Source organism: Pempheris klunzingeri, chromosome 21, assembly GCF_042242105.1.
Source record: "Pempheris klunzingeri isolate RE-2024b chromosome 21, fPemKlu1.hap1, whole genome shotgun sequence".
In the NCBI taxonomy this organism is placed as follows: Eukaryota; Metazoa; Chordata; class Actinopteri; order Acropomatiformes; family Pempheridae; genus Pempheris; species Pempheris klunzingeri.
The window spans coordinates 19887838-19905921 of record NC_092032.1 but is presented as its reverse complement, the minus strand read 5'-3'; the positions used below and the strand labels follow the sequence as shown (position 1 = coordinate 19905921).

The 18084-nt window shown below is 46.5% G+C and overlaps 2 protein-coding genes across 2 annotated transcripts in view; both read left to right on the top strand.

Moving 5' to 3' along the window:
• tnikb (TRAF2 and NCK interacting kinase b) overlaps positions 1-2711 on the top strand; it is a 54020-nt gene extending 51309 nt beyond the window's left edge. The window contains exons 33-34 of the mRNA XM_070852977.1: positions 1687-1826; positions 2266-2711. Of these exons, the coding sequence (XP_070709078.1) occupies positions 1687-1826; positions 2266-2349 (224 nt within the window). The 3' untranslated portion in view covers positions 2350-2711. The remainder of the gene's footprint in view (positions 1-1686; positions 1827-2265) is intronic.
• Positions 2712-8581: 5870 nt separating this feature from the next.
• klhl15 (kelch-like family member 15) lies at positions 8582-16561 on the top strand. Its single transcript, XM_070852927.1, has 9 exons — positions 8582-8778; positions 10335-10422; positions 12477-12615; positions 13191-13379; positions 13470-13694; positions 13805-13966; positions 14066-14275; positions 14988-15178; positions 15328-16561. Exons 1-9 carry the CDS (start codon positions 8718-8720, stop codon positions 16106-16108), a joined length of 2046 nt encoding a protein of 681 aa, XP_070709028.1. The 5' UTR covers positions 8582-8717; the 3' UTR covers positions 16109-16561.
• Positions 16562-18084: the final 1523 nt, after the last annotated feature.

The window sequence follows — 18084 nt, the reverse complement described above, 5'->3', positions numbered from 1 at the left end:
CTTTAATACTTACACATGCAGAGGACTTGGCAGTGTAGCTGAAATCAGCTTCATAGCACCAACAAGGCGAATCGATAACACACATCGTGACACAGCAGACGCACATTGATCACACAGAAAGCAAATGATTGGATTAAAGTTCAGTGCAACTGAGGGCGTGCGATGGTGATGAGGATCAGCTCGTTAGGGATGCAGACTTCTCTAACGAGTGTTCGCATGGAGCCGAGCTGAATAATAATCAGTCAGAGACGGTTTCACTGTCAGTGTTTTCATCACTTGACAGAAAAATAACCCCCAAAAACTGATCGTATCTCTTTATTGTCGTGTGTTGAACGTCCATCTGCTGCATGAGCTGACACCAACACGTCCGCAGAGCATCTCCTCTGCCCCTGTAGCCCGCCACGACACACACACACACTCAACACACTCCTCTCTTGTATTCAGTTTATCTTTCAGCGTTTTTCTCTTCGGTTTGGGGGAAATGCTTGTGTGTTGTTTGTCGGCTGTGTTGCGTTCTGTCCTCCTGCTCTGTTAACTGTGAAGTTTCTCATCCTACTTTCATCCTTGATTGCGCGAGCTCTAAAACGGCCTCAGCCAAACGAGATATCTGTGAGGTTCAGCAGTCTAAAAGTGAGATCAAGTGCAGTGCATCTAATATATCTATTATTTAGCAGCACACTCGCTCAAACAGCACGAAGAGGAAACTCGAGCACATCAAGGATGGATCTTGGATCTTATGATCCAAGTCGGTATCATAGCTCCTGTGTGTGTTTTTGTCCGTGTGGGATCTCCTGAATGTTTGAGCGGCTGCGTCAGTGTCCTGAAGCTCTGGAGGTTACTGTGTGAGCTCTCTGTGTGTGTGTGTGTGTGTGTGTGTGTGTGGACATCATCTCCTCTCAACATGTTTGTGTGTTTTTTTACTGTCAGACCAGAGTTTCTCACAGCCAAGCCGGGCCTCAAAAACAGAAACAGAAAACCAGCACTGTCTGATTCTGCACGCTCGCTACGAGGACACGCTGCTGGTCGATCCCCAATAGATCTCTATTGCGAAGGGAGGAAAAAGCGAAAAAGACCTTTATGCCTCCGACAGAGCTGGATTCTCTCTGCCGACCCCACAAGGTGGCATTATTTCAGTTTCAGTGTGTTAAACTAATTGGCTCAACGTTTGTGGTTGTCCAGCTGAGAGAGGAAGCACATTGTTAAAAGTTCCACACTGTTCCCTACTCTTAAAAGTGCCTCCGACCTGTTCCTGGTCTTCCTGCTTTCACCAGCAGCCTCGCCGTTTTCTGATTTTCTGATAACCTGACGCTTTCAGATTAAAAGTGTTCCACTATTGAGCCTCTGGAAGGATTTCATGGTGACGCAGCTACAGAAACAGCCAGAACTCGATCTGACCCTGCGGCTCACATGCACTTTGCTTAGATAATTAGCTTAAATCAAACACCACTGGAGACGCAGCGTGCTTTCCCGACGCCGAGCCTCTGCTCAGAGGTCCAGATCGTTCGAATCAGTCAGAAACTGCTGCAATAATCTCCCGGAGGAGGAGGCCTCCATGTGTGACTGGCTTGGGTGTGAGACTGGTGCTGAGTCTTCTCCTGTCCAATCCCCCTCTGTGTGTGTGTGTGTGTGTGTGCGTGTGTGTGTGTGTGTGTGTGTGTGTGTGTGCACCCTCTCCTGTCCCTGCAGCCTACATCCACTCCAACCAGATCATGGGCTGGGGAGAGAAGGCCATTGAGATCCGCTCCGTGGAGACGGGACACCTCGACGGAGTTTTCATGCACAAGCGAGCTCAGCGACTGAAGTTCCTGTCGGAGAGGAACGACAAGGCGAGTCTGAGACCGAATGTGACCCTCAGTGCCTCTGATTTTGATTTATAATCTTGTTCTCCATCAGGATCATGGTAAAGGGACAGTTCACCCCAAAAGATAGGTATTTTTCCTCCTACCTGTGGTGATATTGATCAGTCTAGAAGGTTTCGCTATAGAGAAGTCTTGACTTGGGGACACCCCTACTGCTTTTAGTAGAACTCCAGATGATTACGCTCCATTCGATGATATATTTAATATAAAAATGATGTTTTGGAGATGAATGTTTCACACTTGGATGGCATTTTTAGAGTTTGTGACGGTGCTTCCAGTTCAGAAAGTCACCTCCTGAAGCGACTTGACATCAGGAGCTACACATGAATAAATAAAGTGCATCATCGAACTGAAATGAACCTCTAACTAGCTAACGCTGTCGTCTCCGTCCATCTTCCTCCGGCAGGTCTTCTTCGCCTCTGTGCGTTCTGGAGGCAGCAGCCAAGTCTTCTTCATGACCCTCAACAGAAGCTCCATGATGAACTGGTAACGCTTCTCCTTCGACCCACAACCCTCCTCTTCTTCACCCTGAACATCGCCCGACGCCTGGAGAGAGGGACGGAGGGATGACAGGAGGACAGTGTGTGTGTGTGTGTGTGTGTGTGTGTGTGTGTGTGTGTGTGTGTGCAATGTGTGTTTGTGGAGGAAAACAACGAGCTGCTGAACGGACGATTGAGCATCTGGAGGAAGAGTTAAACCACAGGAGTGTGTCCCTCATATACTGTAGACACCCTCCACCTATAGGGGGCGCTACAGGCCACGTGGATGGTGCCACAAAGGTGGCCCCACGTACAGACAGTGGACGCCTCCACCCCTCTTGTGGACTCTTTTGATTGGGCTGATGGTTGTTCTTGAGAGCTTTGATCCGGACTTTAAAGGACACTGACATCATGCCGAGTAGCCTTTGACTTCCCCATGTGATTGAATGGGGAGCTGTAGAGAAGTTCTCTGTGTAGCACATTAATGATTTCCTACAGGGTGTTCACACTGCGAGTATGATTTGTCATTTGCGGTGATGCAGCCGTCCCGGACGTTTGATAAGATCGCAGCACTAGAAGAAGAACTTGAGCTTCTCTTGTGGATGCAACAGTTTTTGAGAGACGTTTAACTCGAGTCTCTCAGTGTGAAATTGACTCTGCGTTCAACAAAAATCACTTTGCAGGAAGCTCTGTGCATCCACGCTGAGCCGGCTAAAGTTTCTCCCTCCGATTCGTCGCTTGCAGTCATGTGACTATGGTGACGTGGGATGGAGGGCATCACGGGCATCATGCTGTGCTAGTTTAGATGATATCATTAGACACAGTAAGGAAATAAGTGAAGTAACATAAATTACGTTAATTTGACGAAGTGGTTTCTGCACGTATGGGCGTTATCCCACCTCAAACGGAGGCTCACAGCCAAATGTTTCTTGCCTTTATTTCCACCTAATGAACAACAGCTCTTGATAAAAGCTCACTGTTGTTTCTGTTTGATCGATTTGAGCAACTATTATCGACTCAAACCAGTTGGCGTCACGGCAGTGCAGCGACGTGATGTTATATGCAAACGAGCTATTTGGCCACAAAAATTCGTCGTTTTTCGAAAACAAAGTGGAGAAATCGATAAACTCCAACCAAATCTTTCTCTGTGGACGAGCGTTTGGACAACAAACACAGCTGCAGACTGTTTTGCGGTAAAGTTAAAGTTCAGATTAAATAAAAAATGCCTCTTTAACCCTTTTAGTTCACATCTCAAGCGCATTTTGCACCTATCTAACAATATATGCCAGAAAAAAACCAAAAAAATCTAATTCTTTATATTCTTATATCCAAATCCAATCAAGTTCTCTTCATATAAAACACAATATGAAGTCTTGAACCAACCACTGAAATAATGGTGCCTGTCGTTGTTAAACTACTTCTGATATTGATGACTGATCAACCGAATCTCAATGGATGTTTTCCAGAGTAACATCTTGTAGCAAAAACACAAGGGTGTCAAGCTGTGTTCACACTACGAGCGACAGAGCGACAGAGCGACAAAGCTACAGAGCTACAAAGCTACAAAGCTACAAAGCGTGGACAGTGACTTTGACTCCTATGAGGAGTTTTTCGGCCGCTCGTTGACGTGGTTCTCTCTTGCTTGTCTCTCTGGGAAGCGGCTTCTGGCATGACAGACCACTCAGAATGAGATAATGAGACTTTTAAAAGCTGCCGTCAAGGTGTAGCGAGCTTGGCAGCCATGTGGCATCATCCCCTCCGCTCTGCATCACATGAATGGGCAGGAGCTTGTTCACCACGTTCATGTCGGATATTTAAAATCTACCAAACATGACTTAGTGTTATTTACATTCTCGGTTGAAAAGGGGAAAGGCTACTTGCAGCAAAGTGACTGGACGTCATTTGGAGTTTGCTTTTGATAGATGCTGCCGCCCCGTTGCATCCAGAACTAGATCGAGCGTTTGGGGGGGGGCTCCATTAATTCCTAGGAAAGTTGCTCAGTGGTGCATGAAGCCAAAAAAGTTTGACGTCCCAGGTGTTAAAGTTTCCTGGTTAGCTCTCCGCTAATCTGAGAGGGGATAAAAGGATGTAATCCTGCAGCTCTTCTAGACTTCCCAAATGTAATCGGACCGAGTGGATCAAATCTGAGGGTGATTTCACAGGTTGTGACTAAATAAAATGTATCTGCTGATCTACAGGAAGTCTCTGTCAAAATGTAAGTCTGTGGAAAAAAGTCATATTGGTGCCATTGGCATCAGGTGACGCCTGCCATTGTTGTAATTACACGGTTTGCCGCACTTCCTGGGGGCTTGGTTGCATCCCAGCGTGCACTGCAGGATGTAACGTTAGCTAGCGCAGCGCCAGAAAGGCCTGCGATCGCTTGACGCACTGGAAAAAGTTGTGGCCCGCTCAGCTTTGATTTGTGGCCCGTCAGTCTGTAGCTTCATGTCCCCGGCGGCGGTTTGAAATGACTTTTTGCCGCTCGGAGCGTGAACACAGCATCACCTGTTTCCCTCATGAAGCAAAATGACACCAGAAGGGAGAGGCTGCATCAGAATCCCGACTGTATTTCTGAGGGAAGTGAAAGGACCCGCTGTGACTCACAGTGTGAACACTCGCTCTGAGTGCTGCTGCTCAAACACCTTCTACATCTGTTCCCCATTCGGAGAGAACAATCCTACAAACAAGCAGCTGGGAAACGAGGCGTTTGACTCTTGTCAATGAAGATGCTGCACAGTTGTTCTCAGCTACTGTGGCTACTTTGTCCTGGTATATTTCTAGATAGGGGACAGGAAGGAAGGTTGTAGATATTGTATTATTGCTGCAACAGCAACACAATAACAAAATCTTCACATCATTTCTCACAAGAAGAACTTGGCGTAGAGTAGTTGCCAACTTCTGGAGGTTCTGCCCTTTGTTCTCTCCACCTTTTTCTGTCCCTGCTGTTCTGTGTTCACTGCACCTGTGTAAATACTCACTTTGATGTTAAGGACAGACTTCGCAAAGCAGGTAAGAACTCTGAAGAAAGTCAGTTTCACTTTTTCTGTCACACCTCTGTAAATCTGTCCGTTCTGTTCTTTGTTTGTTTGTTTTTTTTTCTCTGACGAAGACGAAGAAGAAGAGTTTGGTTTGGGTTAAGATTGCTCTTTTTCTCTCCGTAGTTCATCGCTGTTCATTTAGTTGTGCATCTTGCATGGTAACACACATGTTTTTCCTGTCATCACATGTTATGAACTGTAAGTTTAAGGCGGTCTGACGGTGAGTCTCAACAACGAGCCCTGAAAGCATTTTCATCACAACGCTGAGAGTTTAAATGACTAGTTTTAACTTAGCTTAACATCTGGGCTTTTATCTCATGAGCGGATTAAGTCAAGATTGTACACTGGATAGTTATACATTTACCATTAAAGTTATATTTGAGGCGTTTTGTTTGACGCTCGTACCCAGAGCAGCTTCTGAAGAGCGAGCAGGACGCATTTTCTTTCTTTTTTTTTTTGTATGTTTGTGGGATTGTGATCAGACTACGGGAGAGGAAAGTGGTCCATCTTTTACTTGATATTCTTTTCGTTGATTTTAAGGGATGCGATAGGTGTAAGCAATGCCGCTTTGAGGCCGGCTGAAGCCTTTTACATGTGCAGGATGTTAGCATTAATCAACACCCTGTGAATAAAGGTCAGGAGGCAGGGTCAGTTTGATGAAACCATAGATTAAAAGATATATATCCTGTAAGAATTTTCGTTATGATGATGATATCTTACTGATCATTTTAGAGAAAGACAAAAAATAATGTTCACTTATCAAAGCTTAGTTGTCTTTCTACAGAATAGAGAACATAGCTATAAGAATTTCTTAAAAAAAAAAAATACAATGTTTTTATTGTGGTATTATTTGTATTTGTATTTCAATTTTTGTACGTATCAAGACTGTGAACGTATGTGCGGCTGTCGGCCTGTGAGTGTGCGCGTGTTTGAGTGTGTAGGGTGAGCAGGCGTGTGCACAGGTGTGTGACATGCATGTGAGTGTATGTTTTCACCGTGTCTGAATCACTGGAAGCAGTCAAAAGACGACCTCAATCTGGTAACACACATCTGTGATGTTGGAAATTCTACAATAAATGTCCTCTCCTTGTACAGCAACGCCGCCTGCGCCCCTCGTGTTTCTTTTTATGTGGTAGTCGTTGCTTTGGACGTCCTGTTGGTCAACAGTGTGCAGGGTGAGAAACTCTCCCAAACAATCCTGTGAGACATCTACAGCAGTGTTTCCCAAACCTTTTCCCACTTTTTAACAAGACAAGTTAGAGAAACAAACTCTCCCGCTTCTTTTCATGCACATTCTACAGAAAAAACATGAATGCATGTTAGATACTTGAGGAATGAAACCAAATGGATGCATTTAGGCTGAGTTAACAGGATATCTCATAAAATAAAACACACTTTAACAGGCCCTCATCTGCAGTTAGTAGAAATACCAACGAGCTTCCTCATGAGGTTCACAAGTGCACTGCAGATATGAGTCTTAAATAAAAGACCGGAGGCGAGGCAAAGCTATTTGTAGGGCACCTTTCAGACACAAGGCAGCTCAGAGAGCTTCACAGGGACAGAAAACAGTAAAAAAACAAGACACAGAAACATTAAATTGCACGTAAACGCTGATAAAAGCACAAGATAAACAGTTGAAGCTAAAGAGGAGATGCATTAAAAGACAATAAAAGCATGTGTATAGATAGTTGCACATTAGAAGTTGTGTTATTATAAAGCCACAGTGATGTTTTCAGGCCTGATTTAGATGCGCTGACAGTTCCAGCAGAGCTCAGGTGTTCAGGAAGCTCGTCCCACAGGTGGAGCAGAGAGACCAAGAGCTGCTTCACCTGCACCAGGTGACCTGAGGGGCCTGGACGCCTCAGACCTCATCAGGAAGTCAGTTATGTGTTTGCTTTGTAAGCAAGTAACAGGATTTTAAAATCTATCCTTTGGCACAGTGGAGGGATTTAAGCCCACTTGGACTCCAGGGTGCACTGATGAGACTGTGGTGGTCAGAGGTGACTTGTTTCTGGTCATAACTGCAGAACTGATTACGACAGTATTTCACTCAAATGACTGACAGGGTGAAATAATGAAGTGATGACACTTTATATCCAAAAGTTCAAAGGTCGGCTTCACTGTGGCGCCATGATGTGCTGGAAAAAACACTTCTGTCCGTTATTCACCGTGACCATATTTCACATTTGGTCGGATTCTGATTCAGGGACTCTGAACTCCGGTCTGGACAAACATGGATGGAAACTGGAAGCTGATTGGTTGGCGGAGGAGGACGACCACCAGGGAGTTATTCTAGTCTTTTCTAAAGGTTCAGAAATTCAGCTCTTGACTTTGAAGGACCCAAAAATCTGGTTGTACAATTTAAACTCAGAGTTCTCAACAGTTTGTGTTTGACAATCATTAGTTTAGTTTTGAAAAACTGGATGAAAGAATTGGACAAATTAGAAACACCTGGACCTGAGACCTGGACCTGAGACCTGGACTGACCTAAGACCTGAGACGTGGACCTGAGACCTGGACTGACCTAAGACCTGAGACCTGGACCTGAGACGTGGACCTGAGACCTGGACTGACCTAAGACCTGAGACCTGGACCTGAGACCTGAGACGTGGAGTGACCTGAGACCTAAGTCCTGAAACGTGGGCCTGAGACCTGAGACCTGAGACCTGAGACGTGGACCTGAGACCTGGACTGACCTGAGACCTGAGACCTGGACTGACCTAAGACCTGAGACGTGGACCTGAGACCTGGACTGACCTGAGAACTGAGACGTGGACCTGAGACCCGAGACCTGGACTGACCTGAGACGTGGACCTGAGACCCGAGACCTGGACTGACCTGAGACCTGAGACGTGGACCTGAGACGTGGACCTGAGACCTGAGACCTTTCTGTGTAAATTCTTTGTCATAAATGTGATGACTACCTTACTGTTCGTAATTTAAATATTGAAATAAATAACAGAAGAACTTTCCTCCACTGGGTCTTTCAGTTTTTAAGTGCAGTAGTAAAGTACTCCGTCAGTAAAGTACCTCAAATTGTACTCCAGTTCTTCATATATCGTCTTTGAGCGGGACGAATCGAATGTAACACAGCGGGGAGTGATTCATCTTGGCCGTGTTCACGATCTTTGCTGCACCGCACAACGCCCTTCAGTTCCGCCCAAAAGGGAAGTGACGCCTGCGCAGAAAATGGCGTCCGCAAAGCCTGTGGACCGCTGTGGTTTGTTACCCGTTTAATTTGGAGCCGAGTGGGGGGTCTCCTCGTCTGGCAGACGGACGATAACATGGCAGTGCACCGCTGCCGTCCGCTCTCCTGATCCCGGCATCGAACCCGCCGCTTCATGTCCGAAGGAGCCAGAGCTGCCTGGTCCAAGAGGGGTTGTGGGGATTCGCACCGCCGAGGTGAGACGGCTGGATTTTAGCGGCTAAGCTAAAGCTGTTACCCCGGTGGAGCTGTGTCGGATCCCCCCGTAGCTCCTGTCACCACAAGCCGAGAATCGTGACAGCTAATGCGGCTGGTTAGGCAGCGAGCTACGGAGTGAAAATACCTATTATATTTACTCCTGAACTTCCGCATCATTTTAGTAGCTAGCAGCAGCGCCTTCATCCTCGGACACCAGAGTTGAGAGTGCAGCCGGAGCCTTTTGTTTTGGGGCTCTAGTTTTAGCATTAACGCTCCCACTGCTGTAATGTAAACCAGAGATGCTAACAGATGCTAGCCTCTCGTGTCAGTGTGCTGTAAAGTTTAACGCCTTCCCTGCTAGCATTAGCTTAGCCGTTAGCCTCCTGCTCCCCCTGTTGTTGTGCCTGACAGGAGCACAGTGACTGCACTCATCGCTCCTCTCTGAGGCGCACAGGTGCTACAGGTGAGCTTAGCCGCTGGCTGGTGAGGGTGTGAAGCTCGCTGCCAGGTGAGCACACCGACAACCTGTTGTTGTTTTCAACACAGGTGAGGTCAGCCAGAGGGTGACTCTCTGACACCAGACTTCACTGAGATTTACACGGATTTAAGGAGCCAGTGAAGTGAGCCTGCTCCTCACCTCTGTGGTGGTTAGTAACTTTCTACAGCCACAGGTTTATTGTGAGCAGCACTGGGAATTAAAGCCCAAGTGATTAGTTGATTTAGATAATTTGTCAGCTTACAGATAATAATCCTAGTTTTAATAATTGCTGTGCAGTTGTGGTTACTGCTCACAACTTAATTTGTTCTTCTTGATCATGTTTGTGTAACTTTTGGATGATATGTGCTGTTATAACTAACTTAGGATGAAGCAGTTAATAAGTCAACAGATAATGTTATTGGCAACACTTTTGGTCATCAGTTCATTGTTCTAGTCTTTTATCAGCTCCTCAAATTTGGGTTTTTGCTCGTTTTCTTTGTCGTACGTGATAGTAAATTAAATATCGTTTGAGTTTTGTACAAAACATGTACATGTAATACGATTCATCGTTGACTTCATAGTGAGAATAAAAGCCCTCAGCGGTACCATTAATGTCAACACCTGCTAATGTGACACCCCAGTTTTATCAGTGTTCACTTACAAGATGCTGCATGCACTGTATTTTAATAATGGTGTGTTATATTTACTACTGTAACATCAGGTGAGGGACTGCAGATGAAGGACTAACCTTATGTTAAACAAACTAACAGAATAAGAATTAAACCTGGTTACATACACTGTATGTTGGGTTGTCGATCATTACTTGCAGCCCTACTGGAAAATAAACAAAAGTAAAGCACCTTGGATGTGTTTGGAGGTGCACACCTGCCTTAGTGTGTGAAGCGTGTTGACATGAAGTGTCCTGACAGTCTGGATTAAAGCACTTCAGTGACATAGTTTGAGCCCCGAACGTTTGATGGTGTTGGTGTTCTTTCTGCTCCTCCTCCTCCTCCTCCTCCTCCTCCGCCGCCGTCGTCGCCGCCGTCTTATGGCTCTTTTTCATGTCTCCTCTGTCAGAACCAGGGAAACATAAACACAGGAAATGCGAGCGGCCCCTTAGCGCTCAGCCGTCAAAGCCTGTGATTGTTCGCCCGGGCTCCCAAAGGTACGACTCTTCACTCTAAACCTGAGCAAACATGTCACTGTCAACTCGTCATCCATGTTACCCATCATCCCCCTCTTTCCTCGCTCTTTGGGAAACTCTCAGTAGTGACACTAAAGAAAAGGAGCTTAAGCAGTAAACTACAAATAAAAAGGTCACTGTTATTAAGAGATGAGTGTTTTATTTAGATAGTGTTTGTTTCCATGTTCCCTCCTACACATAACGTCTTCCTCTCCCCTCTCATGACCTGCTCTCACCTCCTTGTTATGACCAGCTGGAAATAGTTTAAATGCTCTTAAATGATTGTTGTTGTTGAATTAAAGGATAATTCCACTTTACTCCAGCTTATTTTTCATAGTTTTGCTGTCGGTCCGATTGGTTTTGCAAGCATGTTACCGACCAAAATAGTGGCAGAGATCTAGATAACACTTAAGATCCCATTCATTACACAGTAGAACTGCAAGAATGAATCGATTAAACTAATTCCCAATGTTTTGATAGTCGATTAATCGGTTTCAGTCATTTTTCTTCATGGAAAAAAAGTCCAAATTCTCTGATTTCAGCTTCTCAAATGTGAATAATTTTTGAATTTCTTTGGGTTGTGGACAAAACAAGACATCTGAGGACGTCACATTGGGCTTTAGGAAAGAGCGATGGATGCTTTTCACAAGTTTCTGACATTTTATTGGCAGAACAACTGATGAATTAATTGAGAGAATCATCGGCTCCATTCAGCCGTATTATTTAGGACAACTGTGTGAACACAGTGTGGAAGGAAGTGGATCTGAAAACCGTTTACTTGGGTGATAATTTCACAGTTTACTTTACTTTTCACTGAAGGTTTGTTTCCTCCAGCATGTCTGCTTGTGTTTCTTGACTCCTTTCAGGTCTCAGTAAAGTACAGTGGTGTCATCACTGATTAAAAAAAAATAATATACAAAACTACAAAAACACGACCCAAGTGGTGATTAAACTGGAATTATCCTTTAACTTCATTACATTCATTTGGATGAACAAACTGAGCACGTAGCTGTAATAAATCCTCCTCAGCTAACACTATTTATTATTATATTTTAAAGTATGACAAGTGAAGACTCTCCTCACAATAAGGCCAAAATTATGTGGACAGTGGACACGAGATGTTCAGCTACCACACAGGGGTGTAACCTTTGTGCGTCCACATACTTTTGGCCGCAATGTAAAGGTTTTTCACAAGCACAGAAGTCCTTGTGTGGCTGTTTTTTTTTTTTTTTTAATTTGTTTTATTGCAGTTTGCTCCTGCAGACGTTCATGCTTTAATGTGGCGGTTGTGTTGGCTTTGTCGTCCAGGTGATTGACGCTCAGAAAAGGGACATTGTTAGCATCTACTGGACACAAGGGGCACTGTCCTCTGATTGGCTCGGACAACCCCCTCTGACATGCCCGTGGCCAATCAGAGGTGAGTGTGCTGTGTGTGTGTGTGTGTGTGTGTGTGTGTGTTTTTTTCATTTTCGTTCTTTATGTGCGACTGAGTTTGTGGAGGTGTGCAGATGGTGTGTGTGTGTGTGTGTTGGTGTTTTCTCCTCTTTATTGTGTGCAGAAAATAGATTGTTTAATCTAAGTTTTGTGTGTGTGTGTGTGTTTTTCTTCTCTTTTGTAATTCGTGTAGCTGAAGAAATGAGATAAAACGACATGTGGGACTTCTTTGTGTTTATGTCTTACAAACCTCACTGTGTTGCGGTGGAGCAGAGTGCTTCCTCAGTGTGGCTCGTGCACATACGCACACGTTTGGCTGTGAAACAGTTGGATGCAGCAGCTGAAGTGCTGAGCTTTTAATGCTGAACGTCCTATTGAATGCCCTTACAGTTTTCAGCAGCACACACACACACACACACACATAATGTTTTCCTTGAGGAGACTTGTAGTGTTGTGCCTGCTGAAGTCATGTTTTAATAGTAATGTTCACAGTCCACAGCTGTAGCCAAGCTCAGTGTTTAGACCTTTAGAGATGTGTGATTTACCCGGCCTGCCTCCACCCTCCACCTGCTGCTGCACTTTGCTCTCCTTCATGCCTCCAGGTGTGTTATGTCGGGGGCAGATGTGGAGGTGTACCTGTCCCAGGTGCACGATGGGAGTGTGTCGTCGGGCTTCCGGGCGCTTTATGAGGAGCGTCTGCTGTTGGATGTCACCCTGTTGATAGAGGAGCACCACTTCCAGGTACTCAAATAAAGCTGACGACACACACTAATGCATGCTGCTCTAAGTGCGCAGTGTTACGGAGCTCTGCATCGATACCTCCGGCGGTTCAGCCACAGATCTGCTCATAAAATCTGTTATGCGATGGAGGGAAATCCTCTTGGCTGCTTTGAAGCTGGAAAAGACTAAAAACAACTCCAGCCAGCTGTGAAGCTCTTTTTTCTCCTCTACGTAATTTCGTACCCCCCCATGTGTAAACGTGTGTCGGTAGGACAAATAAAGTTCCTTGAATCCTTCTCTTAAGTCCACACACGGCAGGACTCTTTAATGCAAAACACTTTCTTAAATGTGGTTTTGTTACTTTACGACCAACCTGACATAGTTTTTTCTCGAAGTTTATGTCACAAAACATATTTTCCAGAGTTTGTATCCTCAACATTCTTACTGTAACACATTTTCAGAGCAGATCTTGTGTAAAATGTTAACGTTTCTGCCAGACATCAGTGCAGTAAATGTTCCAGGAGCAGGGGTGGGTGTGCCGGGTGGAAGAGAACACTTTTTTTAATGCAAACTTGTGTCCATCCGTCCTCCTGCAGGCCCACAAGGCGCTTCTGGCCACACAGAGCGACTACTTCCGGGTCATGTTCACAGCAGACATGAGGGAGAGGGACCAGGACAAGATCCACATGAAGGGGCTGACAGCCGCTGGGTTCGGCCACATTCTCCGATTCATGTACTACGGCTCACTGGAGCTCAGCATGCCCACCGTCCAAGAGATCCTTCAGGTAATGTGCCCTACGCCCCCTGACGTCCTTCAGATGTCCAGAAACGGTATTTTATTCACTCCTCCTCTCTCTCTCTTCCTGTCCCGGCAGGCGGCCATGTACGTCCAGCTGACGGAGGCGGTGGAGTTCTGCTGCTCCTTCCTGCTGGCCAAGATCTGTCTGGAGAACTGCGCTGAGGTCATGCGCCTCCTGGAGGACTTCAGCGTGGGCGTGGAGGGCGTCCAGGAGCAGCTCGACAACTTCCTACTCGACAACTTTGTCCCCCTCATGAGCCGACCCGACTTCCTGTCCTACCTCAGCCTGGAGAGACTGCAGGTCCGGTTGTCGTTGGAGCTCCAAATACAAACGCAGGCAAACCCTCTTTCTGTTTGCATTCACAGCTCAGCCGCTTTGTCTAAATTCAGTGTCTCTTTCTCCTGAACAAGGCGTACTTGAACAGCGACGCTCTGAGCCGCTTTCCAGAAATCGAGCTGTATGAAGCTGTCCAGGCGTGGCTGCGGCACGACCGGCGGCGCTGGAGGCACACTGACACCATTGTGCAGTCCATCCGCTTCTGCCTCATGACTCCTGCCAACATCTTTGAGAAGGCGAGTGCAGCTTTCTCCTCAGATGCATGCAGCTCAGGGTAATAGCTCCGCTGACAGGAGTCCACGGTTTTACCGCTGTCCTCCTCTTCCTCGTCACAGGTGAAGACGTCAGAGTTTTACCGTTACTCCCGACAGCTGAGGCAGGAAGTGGACCAGGCGCTCAGCTACTTCCATGATGTCAACCAGCAGCCTCTGGTGGAGACGCGCTCCAACCGTATCCGCTCCGTCCGCCCGCAGACCGCTGTCTTCAGGGGAATGATCGGTCACAGTATGGTCAACAGCAAGATCCTGCTGCTGCAGCGCCCAAAGGTGTCTCCCCGTTTGACCGTGTGACTCTGGGCTGCATGCACCATGTTTAATAGCTTCTGTACCGAGTGAGCTGAAAGGATCAGAAATGGTCTGTTACACCTGATGGGATCCATTTAAAAATGCCCTGCTGTGTCTGTTGTGGCGATCTAGTCTCTACTAATTGATTTTGATTGTTGTTGCATACAAGTTGATAGTTATTAGTGAGGTGAAGTGAATGTGTATAAACCACAGGCATCCTTTTTAAGATGCTCACTCTCCGGGGTACCTTACTGAGCAAACAGCTGGCAGAGATAAAACAGATTTAGATTTTAGAAAATAGTCTGATTCTACTCTTGCCAGAGGGGGGGGTTGTTTTCTACCCTCTGCTATCAGAGCTCAGAGTCTCTAACATCAATACTTTCTTTGGTAACGACAACAGACGTCAGGTATCACAAGCTGTCGGCCTTTTCAATCAGACAGTTTCTGGTTTAAATCTAAATTAAACTGTGTTTAGACAACATTTAAGACTCATTTTGCCAAAATGAAAAGGTTTTTTTTTGTAGATAAACATGTTTGTGTTCCTCCGAGCAAACTATAAAAGAGAAAAGCATAATTAGCCAAACTCTGGGATCTCTCAGCGCTCTTTATGCAGCACATCTTCGGTCCCTCCATCTAATCCGTCCACATGAACTGAGGCCCTGTGTGTTGTGCTGTGGTGTCTCTGCTCCCTCAGGTGTGGTGGGAGCTGGAGGGACCTCAGGTTCCGTTGCGACCGGATTGCCTTGCCATCGTGAACAACTTTGCCTTCCTGCTGGGTGGAGAGGAGCTGGGGCCCGACGGGGAGTTTCACGCCTCCTCCAAAGTCTACCGCTATGACCCCCGGCAGAACTCCTGGCTGCGCATGGCTGACATGTCTGTGCCCAGGTGAGAGCAGCCCGAAGTCCTGGATGCCACAGATTTCTCGCTTGCTTCTTTTTATGCTTCAGTGGCACGATGTGTTAATTTCAAGGCAACATGTTTGAATGAATTATTCATTCGCAGATGCATATTCATGGTGTTTGTGTGGTGTGCAGGTCAGAGTTTGCCGTGGGCGTCATCGGCAAGTTCATTTACGCCGTAGCAGGCCGCACGCGAGACGAGACCTTCTACTCCACAGAGCGCTACGACATCACAGAGGACCGCTGGGAGTTCGTGGACCCGTATCCTGTAAACAAGTACGGCCACGAGGGAACGGTCCTCAACGGTAAACTGTACATCACCGGCGGCATCACCTCCTCCTCCACCTCCAAACAGGTGTGCGTGTTCGATCCGGGGCGGGAGGCCGGAGGTGGGGGAGGAGGTGGGGGAGGAGGGGGAGGAGGAGGAAGCTCAGGTGGGTCAGACGCACACAGGACACGCGCCGGCCGAGGCCCGCTGCTGCCCGGCACACACGCCAGCTGCTGGGAGAACAAATCCAAAATGAACTACGCCCGTTGCTTCCACAAGATGATCTCTCACAACGGGAAGCTGTACGTCTTCGGAGGCGTGTGCGTCATCCTGCGGGCTTCCTTCGAGTCGCAGGGCTGCCCGTCCACCGAGGTGTACGACCCGGACACTGACGAGTGGACCATCCTCGCCTCCATGCCCATCGGGCGCAGCGGCCACGGGGTGGCGGTGTTGGACAGGCAGATCATGGTGCTGGGCGGCCTGTGTTACAACGGCCACTACAGTGACTCCATCCTCACCTTCGACCCCGACGAAAACAAGTGGAAGGAGGACGAGTATCCCAGGATGCCTTGCAAACTGGACGGTCTGCAGGTGTGCAGTCTGCACTTCCCAGAGTATGTGCTAGAGCACGTGAGACGCTGCAGCTGAGGTCTGCTCCTCAACAAGCCTCTTTTTATAGCAATGGGAATGCACTGTTCGAGGACTGAGGTCTCCCGCTGGGGGGGACCAGGTGTTTACAGGTGGGAGACTCTACTGATGCACAGGCTTTTAAACTAGAGACCAGCACTCACCTAAGGTGAGGAAAAGATGGCTGGGCCATAGATTTGCTGTTCTTAATTAAGGCAATCGAAGCGTGACGTGGTGAGACGTCACATGTTAACAGTCAGCTTGAACATTTTCCAGAATTAGCTTTCTCAGAAAAACAAGGAAAAATATTTGTGGGGAGAAAAAAAGTTTAATTCTGCTGGTTTATGTTTGGACTGTGGTCAGTTTCCTATTCTACTACTCAACTACTGTATTTAGGCTGTCCAGTCAGGCTTATCGCAGAAACGCACTGGAAGCGCCACATTCACAAGTGGACCTGTATTTATTTCAGTCAAACAAAGCTGCACCCTGAGATTTCACTGCATTCTTTGACCTATTTAAAGACAAACAAACGTCCTGTATATCTTTAATCGAGTTGAGAAGTAGGTTAGTGAAAGCCAACATGTGACTGCGGTTCAGAAAACGCCCTATAATGTGTATAACAGCAAGTTAAAGCATACAATTAGGTATATAAACAAAATATGAACACTATAATCTACTGTAGTGTAGCGAATTTTATAGCTTGTTGCCAAATATCCGAAGCAGACCGTAGAGAGAGAACATTTAACAGATACTATCAGCGTGTTACAGGTGCTGCTAACGCTTCGATCCGCTACCAGCTGCAGACTGACAGATTCTTTCGGTTTTTCGCTTCCAGTGCGTTCCAGCTTTTGGTCCTAATTCTGCTCTTTACTCCCAGATATCCACCATACTGTGCTCATGTTCATATAGCATCACCACGTCTGTCTGTGCCCCCTCCTCCTCCTCCCTCTGTCCCAGGAGAGTGTTTGTGTGTGTGTGTGTGTGTGTGTGTGTGTGTGTGTGTGTGTGTGTGTGTGTGTGTGTGTGTGTGTGTGAGCTGAATGCAAGAGAGGAGAAAAAAAAACAAACACTACATGGTACATGAGGGCTCCTCATTTAGAGATAAAGTCATGTGACGATGGCGACGGGGGCTCCAGCACCGCAGGGGTCAAAGATGTTGTCTGTTTCCGCCTGGCAGTGCTTCACTCACTGTCGTCTACATTCCCCGCTGCACTTCGTTGGTTCTTGTCGTGGCTCGTTGGGTGTGAGTGCACAGTCGACCAGCTGATCTTCACAGCAGCTGAAGTGTTACAACATGCTGTGTGTGTGTGTGTGTGTGTGTGTGTGACGGACGCTCGGTGGCGGTGTCTGAAATTAACTTTGTGGCTGACGAGTCGAGATGAGCAACAAATCTGCAGCCAGTCAGAAAAGTGAAGAAACATTTGGCCTCGTGCAAGAACATTTTCACGTTCTCTCATACTTTAGTCTTTCTGTGAGGTACAAGTTCACCAAACTTGGTGTAAATTCCTCTTTCCAGCCTGATTAGCGGCACCTTTGGATGAGGAGGTGTGTGGTTACAGGAAGGGAAGGTTTTACTTTACAAAAAATGTTAACCAAAGATTAAAAAGAAGACTTTCACACAGCGGAGCTTCTCCTCCTGCTGCTGGAAATGAGCAAATGAATGCTAAATCAGAATATTATCCAAACCACAGGACCTGCAGTTTAATGTTTTAATGTTATGAATGAGACGCTGTGGTGCTGCGAAGACGCTCCGGCCTTCAAGTCATAGGAGAAATCACATCATCGTCATTTTTACATTTTTAAAAGCAACGGTTACCATCAACACTCGTAATATGTGTGAAAATAATCGCTTGTGCATGTTGCTAAATAGCGTCTCTCTAAAGAAAACAGTCGCAGACAGGCTGATGATGATGTCACACATCAGGTGTTTTAACTGAGGAAGACTTTCAACCAACTGCGGATGAAGTTCATGAAATCTAAACTAAAAAACCTCTGAT

Excerpts from the sequence above, each read along its gene's own strand:
- klhl15 (XM_070852927.1), top strand. The coding sequence starts at position 8,718 with ATGTCCGAAGGAGCCAGAGCTGCCTGGTCCAAGAGGGGTTGTGGGGAT. Across the intron at positions 13,695-13,804 it reads TCAGCCTGGAGAGACTGCAG|GCGTACTTGAACAGCGACGC; the intron begins GTCCGGTTGTCG and ends CTCCTGAACAAG. Across the intron at positions 14,276-14,987 it reads TGCTGCTGCAGCGCCCAAAG|GTGTGGTGGGAGCTGGAGGG; the intron begins GTGTCTCCCCGT and ends CTGCTCCCTCAG.